We start from the raw sequence: 13,046 nt of genomic DNA, 5'->3' as shown, positions 1-13,046 counted from the left end.
AAATTCAAATGATTCTACTATGCTATCAGCAAGATGGCTCAGTGACTGCCTTACCACTTCTACACTACCTGTTGGATGAAATAAACCAACTCCTTAAATTTGTCCTATGACTTCTACTTCTATACACACACACACACACACACACACACACACACACACACACACACACTCTACTATATAATTTCCACATTGGCACAACATGACTCTGTACTTTAAAAACAATATAACTCAAACTTTAAATCTGTTTTAAAAAATTGTACAAATTAATATTTTCTTATATCTTCAACCCTGTGAGCACACTTTATGGGTAAAATCGTTGTTCTAAAAACATAGTTTTACTCCCAAAACTCATATATTCTTCCATGCATTTCACAGTAAAAAACATGGAAGCAATTTTTCAGCCTTTAGAATAAAGATAGATGCTGTTTCAGGTTCAGTTAGTTACATAGCACACTGCAACCATCTGCTGCTGCCACTGGCCCTATGAGACAGTCCTTAAAGCTCCTCATAAACCTTTCTTTTTTGGTGGTCTCTAAAAGTTCAGCTTCCCCCATTAATTCAATTGTAGTCACCCTGACTTAAAGAAGTAATCAACAGAGTAGGAAATACTCTTAAGCCACAGTGTTTTATGTTATCTTGCCTAGCTTTCTCTATGGTGAATAGTAACCAACTATCTATGTCTTATTTTGTCTAAGTAGTCTGTCTAGACAGTACACAATTTAATAAAAATCCAAGTGTAGAATGTGCACTATTATCAATAAATTTAAATGCTGCTACTGACACCAATAAAGAAAAGGCTAATTCTGTGAAATTTGAGCAAGACAACTTATAGACAACTACACAGAGGAACAGGCATTTAAGAATTATAGTAGCATTTTTAGTTGCTCAGCATTTATTTTTGTATACTTTCTAATACCTCTATATACATCTCAATTATGAAAATAGGGATGAAATTTGAATATCCTCCCATACAGCCATTAAGCATGGTCAAGTCCTTTATCATTAGGAGGCCCGGTTCCTTCCAGTATAAAGTGATGAAGCTGTACTTGAGGTCTCTCTGTGTTGCTTTTAGCAGGTGCTAGATGATCCCTAAAGCTTCTACTGGCTCTAAAGTCCCTGATTTTTTCTCTTTCCTCCAACATTTATACTCTAATATTTAACTTTTACTATTTGCTCTTTCTTAAAATGCTGTTTTCCTTTTACTTTCAACTTTTATTCTAATTAATGTTTTTATTTCCTAGACTTTTCAAACAGGATTTCTTTTAATGTGAAGTGTCATCACTATTAATCCTGAAAAGAATTCAGAGTAAGTGAATAAGTTAGTTAACAACACAACATGGAAACAAGACACATACCAAAGTGCAGAGTTGACTGAAAAATATATAATTTAATTAATAAGAACTTAACATTGTTCATGGAAATCATAACTAGCTTTTATATTGTAAGATGGCACTAATTTAACTGAAGTGAAACCCATTTTGAATTTATGTAAAATCTTAGGATTAATAGTGCCTTCAAATACATTAATATAATTTTCCTGTATTGAACAGAATAGTTTTAATTAAACTTTACTAACCCTTTTGGTTTAATCCCTGGAGCTAACCTATAAAACAGTACAGGTTTTAAATCAAACTATAAAAATTCTCAGAGCTAAAAATTAAAGTGGTAGTTATGGAGAATAGAGTGGATAAAGAATTCACCAAATGCATCTAGTAAATAATTAATACTTTATATATATGTATAAATATATGTATATACATATAATATGTAAATATATATTTATATGTCTTACTTAGGGTTTCTATTGCTGTGATAAAGCATAACAAAATAATCTTCTGGTACATCACTAAATGAAATCAGGGATGAAACTCAAGGCCAGATTCTGGATGTAAGAGTGTTGTTTACTGGCTTGCTTAGCCTAAGTTCTTATTGCACCCAAAACCACCAGACAAGAGGTGGCACCACTCACAATCAGCAGGGCTTTATCCTGCCAACAATCAACCAAGAACTTCTACTACAGGCTTCCCACAGGCAATCTAGTGGGTGCGTTTTCTCAATTTATGTTCCTTCCCTAAAGTCTGACTTTTGTCAAGTTCACATAAACTTTGCTACTGTATAACACACATAGAATAATTAAAAATAAAAATTAGGAAGAAGGTGATTGTGTTTTATAAATGGTCCTTTTTAATTGTTTTTTCGGATATGAAAATTGGTATAGTCACAATATTTTCTTTCTTGGAACATGCTGCTATATCAGTAATAATGAAAGTATCTGCAGAATAAAAGTTTTCCCCAGAATAAAATAACTCAAACAGTATTATTTATTAATTTCACTGGTAATAAGTAAGGGTATATAATACTATTTGCTTCTGAACTTCAGATTTACAAGAATTCCTGTTCAGAAGAAAATAGTGTGCTTTCTCACTCGACTTGCTTCCCTCTGCTGTCCCAGCAATAATAGCTAACTAAATAACTAAACAAATTCAAATAAAAACAAAACCACTTTCAAAATCTCCAGGCAATGCTTCATAAACTTCTCCCACAAAAGTACCCCTAATAGAACCGAAGATTGAACATGCACCCCTAGGGATCTGCTTCAAGTGTGAAATTTCTTTAAAGTCATCTGTTTTATTTTAAAAATTCATGTGGTTTTTGCATTCTACTCTGTAATATATATCTGTTTTAATGTAAAAATGATGTGTTTCTTCAATATCTTTGAGTTATAGAGCTCTAGGAAAATATGCTAAGTTGATACCAAAGGCATGTATCTCTAAGAAATGCATAATTATAAGCTGATCTTTGTGAAGAATAAAGATAATTACACAAATAAAGTTCTTCCTACATTCTACCATTATCAGTAATTTTGTTGTCTATGTTTTTAGTATTGGAAGAGAATATACCTGTTGTTGCCATACTGGGCAGAAAACATCCTTTTCTCATACATTACATACAGAAATTCTAATAATCACAAAGACACAAATGTTCATTATATGTGCAATGTAATTCATTCATTAACTTGCTATTGTGTTTTTCCTGTACCTCCAATTTTTCAAAAGCTTTTTTTTTTTGAGGTAGGGTAATAATTCACAAGGAGCTGATTAATTTTCAAAAGGAAACTAGTTATATATAGTTTTGATCTATCTTTTTTATTTCCACTGGGAGAATGTGAATATTATACATATAGTATACTATACACAATACTGGAGGTGACAGAATTTGACTCAAATGACCCTGAAATTTATATTTAGAAAGCAAAGACAAATTAGACTCAAATATTAAGGAAAAGCATTTAAATATAAATAAGAAATAAACAGCTTGACCTTTCCCCATTGCTTTTCTTCCTATAGAGGCTAAACTTCAAAGTCTTTTCTCCAGAGGCTTTGGTAAAAAGACGTTAGAAAGAAAGGAAATGGATTTTGAACAGTGTTTTGACAAATGATAGTCAGTTGTCTTAGAGGACAAGGCAGGTGAGATTTTCAGGCAGGGGATGCGGCAGGAAATTGTACACACAGACAGGATTATTATAAAGGAATAAAAATGGCTCAAGAGAATATATGTCTGGGTACACTGAAATGAGAACTAGGAGGAAATGAAAGTGGCTGCAAGCAGGCAGGGTGTGCTTAAGAAGTTTTTGAGTTGAGAACTCTTTCAAATTTCACAGAAAAGAAAAAGAGCCAGTCAAAAACTAGTTGAGAGTGGGGATTGCTGAAGCCCAAACAGCGATATAGGAAAAGGGTATTTGGCAACAGCTCTTGACTACACTGGCTGGATCAATACACAAAGCAAGCAATCAAAACACAATGGATACATTTGGCTGTTGGAATAGACAGCGAGAAAGAAGGTTGTGATACTGTTAAAAAAAATATAAAGGGATTTATCAAAAAGCCCAGACAGATAAAAGAAACAAAGCTAAGTAGAATACATACTTAGCTGAACTGTGAAGAACTATAAGTTATATGAGATTATTCTCTTCAAATTTAACAATCTAACCAATGCAAGGTTCTTACTGGTGTGTCAGCTGTTAGCACTATGAAAACTATCGTTTCTAACAACCATAGTATAACAGCAGTGTACTTATGGCAAATATTTTCCTGTATGCTTTGTATATGCTAATTTACTTGCTGAATATTACTGTTCTTAACATTTGTAATTTTCTAGATTAGGACAAAAAACTTGGGTGTCTAAATTACTAGCTCAGTGTTTTGAAACTAGTAAGTAATACCATTATAATTTCCTTTAATCCTCACAGTTTCAGAATATAATCTCAACAGCAAATATTTCTCTTTTCTAAAAGCGAAAATAAAGTTTGCACCCACATAATATCAATGGCAGAAAAATATTTTCTTGATCCATCCTCCTTTAACTTGTTAATCGCTTGTGAAACGTGGACAATATTGACAAGGAGATCTATCCTGCCTGGAAATCTTACAAGGATTCTATTTCACTTCTGTCTTAATTCCTTAATATAGTATAAAGTGATGTGAGACCCAAGTCTGCCTTTGATTTCTGATATACCTACCTTATTCCCACAGCCTCATCATCAATATTCCCTCTGTCTGTCCTAAATGATTCTGCTAGTTTACCTTGCACCTATTGAGTTGTCTCTGGAAAGTAAGCCCTTTAACATGCTAGGAAATCTTCATCCTCATAGTTTACCAATTAAATAGTCATTTTTTCTTTATCTCAGTTCTAGAACAATATCTTTAAAATATACTTGAGGAGTGACATCCTAGAATCATTTTGAGAATAATATCATTCAGCATACATTTAAGCTCTTCAATGTAAATGCAAATCAATATATGATTTGATTAGAGGTATCATAGCTTCAGAAACATAGCAGTGTTAAAAAGAGAGGACATGTTATTTAAATGTACAGTGTAGTCAAATATAAGACAATCAAAACAACTCTTCTACTTTCCTTACACCAACACTGAACCTCTATGATTAATAGTGCTAATAGCTTCCTTTTAAATCTTTTTATTTAAACAAAAGCACATAAGTTAAGAATAGTCTCAAGGCAGCTGCCAATTGATTACCTTTGCTTGCGCTTTCCACATGCTCCAGCTCTTCAGGAAATTTCAGGATATCTCGGTATTTCTCATCACAGATTTCAGCAAGAAAATGCAAAAGGGTTGATTTTTGATCTGCTGATTTTGTGTCTTTGATCTGGAAAAAAATGTTTAATGTTTAAAGCAACATAAGTAGATATTTTTCTTAAACAAAGGAAACAAATGATGCGTACAGATCATGATTGAAGCTCACTCATACTTTTTTTTTTTAAATATTAAGTTGGTGGTGGTTTCTTAATGGCAACTAGTTACATAGCTGAGGATTTTACACTCAATATTTTATAAAAGAAATAACACTAATAAAAGTGCCAAATTAAACCTTAATCTCTATTTTCAAATATTTCTGAATCGTTACAGCAAAATGAACTTTTCTTTTTTACTAGACACGAACACTCATTTAAGTATTTATAGTAATAGTAGCAGTTAATGTGTGTTGGTGTTAACAGCGTCCTGGTCTGTGCATTAGTATGAGAATGTATTCTTGAAAGCTCCATTCATTGTGAGATTAAATTTATTTCTACCTAACATGCCTTACATTCCTTTATATGCATGTGCCATAAGAAAAAAATCACAAAGTTGTATCATATAGAATGATAAATGAAAATCATACTACACGGTCATGGAAACATGACAGAATTTAACTGTTATTTGCTTAACATTGTACATTTTTTGAGAGACAATAGAAGAAAAATGATGACATTAATACAGTAGAGAATTAGCCAGAACAATTTAGATGGCTCTAATGTTTCCATTTTTATATCTCATATGTTAGACTCAGTTGCAAATGAAATCAAGGATTTACTTAGAAACAATGCATAAATACAATGCAAAATATCACTTTTTTCAGTTCATTGGATGTTTTAATTCTATAATCCTTACATGATGGGTTTATCCACTGGTGTTCATACTAATTTGGAGTTTTTAGCTTTAAGGATTATTCTGTTTAGAAGAAATATATATTCTTCACAAGTAGTTTTAGGAGAGGCTGCAGAGGCTACTTCAGTAATTATAAAATGAGTTAATCCTTACTGTTTTGTGAATAAGATAAAAAATCATAGCATTTACTAAATCAGGTTCATATCAAATACATTGTGTATTAAACTTTGTATTAGGTATTTACATCCTCATGATGTGAACAAATATAATGAATATAAAGCCTTAAGACTCCAGATAAACAAATGGCCATAGGAGTAATAATGTTCCAGTGGTCATCATTATTTCTTGGAGAAATTCAAGAAATACAGAGTTCCATATACTGAAAACATTTAAAATGCTGAAATTATGTTCATTCACCAAACACCTTTTAGCATTACAAGGTTGAATCCTACAATCCAAGGACAAGTTGTAAGAACAAAAAGTAATAGGAACCTCAAGGGCAGTTTATCTAAAGTAAAGCTAGCAGCTATAGAGGAATCAATGGTAGTCTCTGTTCCCCAAAGAGAACTGTTTAGCTGGGATTACTCTGTTATATGCTCACAAAATGCATCATTTTTACAGTATGTGGGACATTTTTAAAAAATCCCTTACAACTTAACATCTGAGATCCAAAAATAGGGAGGTAAATTGCAGGGAAATTCCCTTCCAAGTAGTAAGGAACTTGTTTTCTTTTTTTTTTTTAAGTCTATAGAGACAAATATACACCAACAAAGAAGAAAAAAAAGAACACACTATTCAAGATGCCAAATTATATAGGTATTTTGTAGTTGTTATACATATACATAGCTAATACTGCAAATAAAACAAGGAAAGTGGTATTATATTCCTACGGCAATTTTATGCAGATTTCCTTTTCTTTGTCTTGGGATTTATAGCATTGTACGTTAAAATTTTGAGCTTTGTCCTGCATTCATAAATTGCTGAATTTACAGATTTGTGTGTGTGTGTGTGTGTGTGTTTATCTGTTTTTTGCAGGTATAATCATATGTGTAAGGGTGCACTTGACTATGAAAACGTGTTAAAAACATGAGGCAATGTCTCCTGTCTATTATTCCCCATCTTAGTTTTTGAGATAGGGCCTCTCATTGAACATGAAGCTTGCTATTTGAGTTAGACTGGGTGGCCAGCAAGCGCTAGGCCTGCCTCTGCCTCCAATCAATCAGATTTAGACATACTCAACTATACCATTTTCATTTATGTTTGTTTTGTTTTATGTGGTTGCTAAGAGTCTAAATGAGAATCCCTTATGTGATCATGGAGCAGTTTAATCATTGAGCCATTTTCCAGCTCTGAAATGTGTTTTCATATTTATTCACTATCAGTTCCACTAACTATATAATTCTGTTATGTAATTTACTATGGTCAATGGTTGAATCTATAAAAACAAAGGATAACATATTGGTTAAGCAAAAATATTATTCTTTCTAATGAAATTAATAGGACTTTTAGAAAGTATATACATGTGATTATTTAAAACAATAACATTCCCTTCAGAGCATGGGAAAATATGGTGAAACATCTGCCTTGTCAATCTGAGAAATATATCCAATTGGAGTGGGAGACAAATTGTTTATAGTCTATATAACAGTATTTATTCTTGAGATCCCCATAGAGTCCTTTTTAATGTCTCAAACTGACTGATGGGAAACCATGACCAAGAGTTGATCTTTTAAATCTTTCTAACTATGTATAACCTTTCGATCAATTCTTTAAAACCGAGTAATATTAAAATATAATGCAAGTTATTTCCCTTAGTGTAATGTATTACTTTATATTGTGCATGTAGAATTTCTTACTCTGTATCATTCATATACTAGCCATAATCTCTTTATCTCAGTCCATTTGGCATTCATTTTCAGCAAAAAACAATTGAAAACATGTCCATCAATACTAATATTTATCTACTAATTTGCTCTTGTAAGTAGACAAGCTAGATATATTCATCTCTGCAAAAGAGGTAATCTAATTTGTATATATATATATATATATAAAATCACGTCAAAATAGTTAGGTTAGTTTACTAAGATACAAAATTAATTTGCATTGAAACCTGGTTTCTTGAAATAATGTTAAAAATGTATATGAGTATCAAATATATAAACAAGGAGGTAACCAAGCTAGATCTTGCCTAAGTCTCAGAGGCAACTACACTGTAAGCATTTCAAGGACCATTCTAGCCAAAAGCAAAGTGCCTTTTGGCAACTGTCTGCATTTCAGCTTACTCCTTTTTCAAGCTGAACTGAGGAAGGACACAAGAGAGATATCTGACATCTTTTTATGAGCTGTCATGGGGTGGGGCTACTCCATAATTCCAACTTTGTGCATACTTCCAAACACTAAAAGCAAAATAGTACTTTCATCAAATACAAGTAATTTGAAAGGCTTAAATTTTTATATTATTTTGCTAAAGTGGTTTAGTGAATATCAATAAAAATAAGAGTGAATCATTGCAATAACTGAGAGCTGTTCACCAATCAACCATATATACAGTAGTTTTAATTGTATTAATTGTTATATAAAGATTACTAACTGAAATTAAATGAATTATATTTTTTAATCCTTAGTGACATTAAGAAATACTACATAAATACAAAATACCCTTGGTATAGCAACACTTACTTCTAGGGCTAATTCTGTTTATCTTTTTATAAAATATATAACTAAATAAAATTTAGTAGAAAATATGAAATTGCATAGAAAAGTGAAAATATGTTGAATAACTTTGTGGCAAATGCCAAGAACTGATGCAATTATAAAGAGTTGTCAGACATAAGTGGAAAACTGGATGCATTTGAGTCATTGTGAAAAAAATTATGTATTTTTGTCAATGAGTAACAGGAAGTGTAAATAGGAAAAGTCAGACCCCACATGTTTCAAGTTGTGCGGCTAAAAAAAATAAAAACAAAAAACAAAATGTAACCCATCAGAAAATGCAAACTTTAGAGTAAGATAATTTTAGAAAGAAAAGGGAGGCAATGTGTAAATAGTCTCTGAGAAAGAGGAATGAATGAACAAACATTCTCACAGCTTTAGGGTTATCAATGTGTGGTATGCCTATGGAGCAGGCACGTTTGTAAATCTTGAAAATGACCCAGTGAGTTGGTCTTTTGAATGTTCTTAGCCCAGGGAGTGGTGATATTAGGAGGTGAGGCATTGTTGGAGTAGGTGTCCCCATGTTGGAGGAAATGTCTCATTGTGGGGGTGGGCTTGAAGAAACACTCTTGGCTGCCTGGAAGCCAGGGTGTTCCTGTTTGCCTTTGGAACAAGATGAAGAACTCTCAGCTCCTCTAACATCATACCTGCCTGGATGCTGCCATGCTTCCTGCTATGATGATAACAGACTGAACTTCTGAACCTATATGCCAGGCCCAATTAAATGTTGTCCTTATAAGAGTTGTCTTGGTCATGGTGTCTCTTTACAGCAATAAAATACGGAGAATATAATCAAAGTTTACATATTTAATAAAGACAGGTGCCAGAACACACCCTATTTCCTTATATATATTGAACACACCCTGTTTACTTATACATATTGAGATTTAATATTTACTGGATTTAATGATGGGCTACTGGTTATGAAGAAGGTGCCTGAAATGGGGAACCATTATGCAGGAAGCAAGTTCATTGATAGTAATGAGTCTTTTCCAACTTCAGTGAGTGCAATTAATAAATACCACTTTTGTTTTTCCATACTGATTTATACATATTGTAGTTGTACCATTTATTTGAAAACACATAATTTTATTTATATTCTCAGTATCACCCACCAGATTGTGACCTCCTTATAAATGAGGACTATGATCAGATCAGATTTTCCTCCCTGGAATGTTCAATCAATAAATGCTCCAGACAAGCCAAAGATAATTAAGGATAATTCAATGATTAGAGAAATCTTTGGTGACCTTCAAGTATTGTTTCAGCATACTGCCAAGGACATAAAATTAAATGGAATGGATAGCCAGGAAGAGGAAGTAATGTGTAAGAATAATTTATTCAAAATATTGACTGTGGATAATAGCGGGATAATAGAGGGGGCAGTAGAGCCAGCAGCTGGAAAATGGTGAGGCTAGTGGCAAGTTATTATAATTATTATTCTGAATAAGTTCAGCATAATTAGGCCTGAGGATAATAGGAATTAAAAGAAAAAAAATAGACAATCAAGAATCCATGGGTCCTATGCTGGGGATACAACTTATCATGAGGCTACACAACACTGGGTTCAATTCTCAGTACTTTAAAAATAAAGCAGAAAAATAATAAATGGGTATGGGCTACATTATAAAATAGAGACTCCCTTGATCAAGAGCAGTGGCTTCATCTCAGTAGTAGTTAGAAATTCGCATCAACTAAATGAAAAACTCAAGAGTTCATCTTGCTATATCAGAAAAAGGGTATGTGGCAATTCTGATGTTTTCTGCCTGGTAATTATGATGTATTCCAAAGTTTGAGAGCCACAATGGTAAATAAAATTTCCAGGTCAAGAGATACTCAGGCAATTATCTACAGTTTACCTACAAAATCTTCCAATTTTTAAAATAATGAGTATTATGTTTGATGTGTTTTCAAAGCTTGGTGTCAATTTAAAACTAGAGAATTAATTATGTAGCAATTTGAGGCTAATAAAGGATAGATCTAATGGTTCTTGATTAGTTCACAGAAAATGACACTGATATGTATTATAACTTACCACTTAATGGTATAAGAGCACAACAATCTATCAGTGTGTGCCATGCTGTGACAGCTTCAGATATAATGCTCTTAAGTCGTATAAACCATCTCCCATTTTCCTTAAAAGTACATTAAAATTATAGTCCTACATCATATTGAGTCTAGTGTACTATGTTTAAGTAAAACCTTAAATCAGAAAATCAAATTTTAACTTGTGGAAAATTGGGCTTCAAAGTTGTCCTCAAAAATATCTGGAGGGTTTATATGTTCCTCAGATCTACATTTCAGAGCTAATAGACTTGCTCTACGGAGCCCAATGCCTTAACTGTTCGGCTATAGACAACAGATTATACTTACAGAAAATGCAATCACCCTGTGTCTGTGGAAAACAAATGAGAATGAAATGATAAAGTACCATCCATGAAGCAGGCATATGCTGAGACTGTGTTACCAGAGTCAGCATCCCAATTTCAGGTGGAAAGTAAATAGTGAGAATGTGTTGTTATATAGGAACAAAACAGTGGGTTTTAAGCAGCTGCCCCAAAGCTATCTTACACTGTAACTATAGAGTGTTACAGAGCTTCTACTTAGCTAACTTCATGAGATTTGTCTTGTAGAAATGGCTGTAGAATGTATAGTGATCGTAGAAAAAAACCTGAATTGCACGTAAAGAATAAAAGAAATGCAATGGTAAAGCTACAAACATACTCCCTAGTGAAACATTTCTAGATGTTTTTAAGGAAGTCTAACATCAAAGTGGTGCTAAAACTTAAATGTGAGACAGAGGTCCATGCCAATAAAGTGCATTAGAAGGGCACCCTTTTAGACTGCTCTCTTCCTCTTATATTTATACAAATGGCAAGAAGGAACTCATTGAACTTAACAAGCCCTGTATTAATAAATAGATGCCCACTCACTCTATGTGAAGGAAACAGGCCTCACATACCAACAGTACCCAATTAATACATACCTATACTGGGTGAATTAACCTTAAGAACAAATGTACTTCTTTGAAGAGTCTGGTGGAATCGTTGAAAAACCACTTAATCTATCACTGTGATCAGATCATTCAACTTTATTTCTTTTAGTAAAATGAACCCTAATTATGGCTTCTTTCTCCCTATTATATTTATATATTCATGGAACAGTTAATATTTAAGTAATCATGAATGCTTTAGTGCATATATCAAAACACCTACTACTGCTTGCCAGTCTTGATACAGCACATGAATTCTAATGTTAGCTTCTTTTATTTAAAAAAAAATAAGTTCTGTGCTTTCTGCCAAGCATCGTTTACAAATTATTGCTTTCTCCAACACACCCTCCCCCCACTGCAATAACATTGAGAAAGATAATGTACTTTTAAGGATTGCAATTACCATAAAGACATTAGCTCTGCAGCTACAACCAGACAGGACTAATACATGCTTTCCTGGCTTTATTTCTGAATCTGTCACCAAAACTAGTTGTTTTTTTAAGGTGTTTCATGACCACGGTTGACACTAATTCAGCCAAATGTAATTTATACTGGAAAAGATGTCCTAATTCTTTATGTAGGCTTGATTGTCCCTATTTTACACTCTTGATTTCTGTATTATAATGGCACATCCAACAAAAAGGGAACAGATGATATCAATTGTATAAAAGTCATGCGATTTAAGAGCTTTCCACTTGTTAACTTAATTTATGGTCGCAATCTGTGAAAGCAGAGCTTAAACTTGAAACCATGACAACATTCAATGCAATAAGGATTCATCTCAATTGCCACCTTCAGGCCCAGCAGGGCATTTGTGCTGTTAGTTTCTCAGAGAAGACAAATTCTGCTCTCCTACCCTCAATGATCCCCTTCTCTGGGCTTTTCTTGTAGCCCCACTTATTCAAGGAGAACACACTCCAGATGCATTAGTCTGAAGTAGCCAGGACCAGTGGCAAATCAACAGCCATGTATGCTTATTTAGGAAAGGCCACAATGAATTAATGAAACATGGCTGTACTTTATAAACAAAAGCAGGTCAGCTGCTTGGAAGTGCTTTCAGTTAATCAAGCTACCAAACAAATTCTTCTGAGAATAGTTTCAAGAAAATCAAATTATTTTTGAATTGGTACAAAAATAGTGTATAAGCATAAGCATCTCTTGGGTTTTAAACAGCTTCTTCAATAAGGCTTGGTTTATACAAATACTAAAAGCACTCAACTTTTATTGTGATGAGCATTTTTACTTAAACCTGTCTGTATGAAGTTTGAGAGTAAGTAAAATCAGTTCTTTGTTGTTTTTTTTTTCCTGGACATAGCCTCAAAGATTATTAACATCACTAAGAAAAAGCATATTCTGCAGGTAAATTACTCAGAGACTTTCCATTAGTGTGCGGGTAA

At 33.1% G+C, this 13,046-nt stretch overlaps 1 protein-coding gene across 1 annotated transcript in view; it reads right to left on the bottom strand.

Annotated features, from left to right (window-relative positions):
- The window catches only part of Diaph2 (diaphanous related formin 2), a 555,303-nt gene that overhangs the window by 200,876 nt on the left and 341,381 nt on the right, over positions 1–13,046 (bottom strand). The window contains exon 22 of the mRNA XM_031375373.1: positions 5,037–5,166. Within this exon, the coding sequence (XP_031231233.1) occupies positions 5,037–5,166 (130 nt within the window). The remainder of the gene's footprint in view (positions 1–5,036; positions 5,167–13,046) is intronic.

This window comes from Mastomys coucha, chromosome X (genome assembly GCF_008632895.1).
Source record: "Mastomys coucha isolate ucsf_1 chromosome X, UCSF_Mcou_1, whole genome shotgun sequence".
Lineage (NCBI taxonomy): Eukaryota > Metazoa > Chordata > Mammalia > Rodentia > Muridae > Mastomys > Mastomys coucha.
Note: the sequence above shows the minus strand (reverse complement) of the source record. Positions and strands in the feature narration are given on the sequence as shown.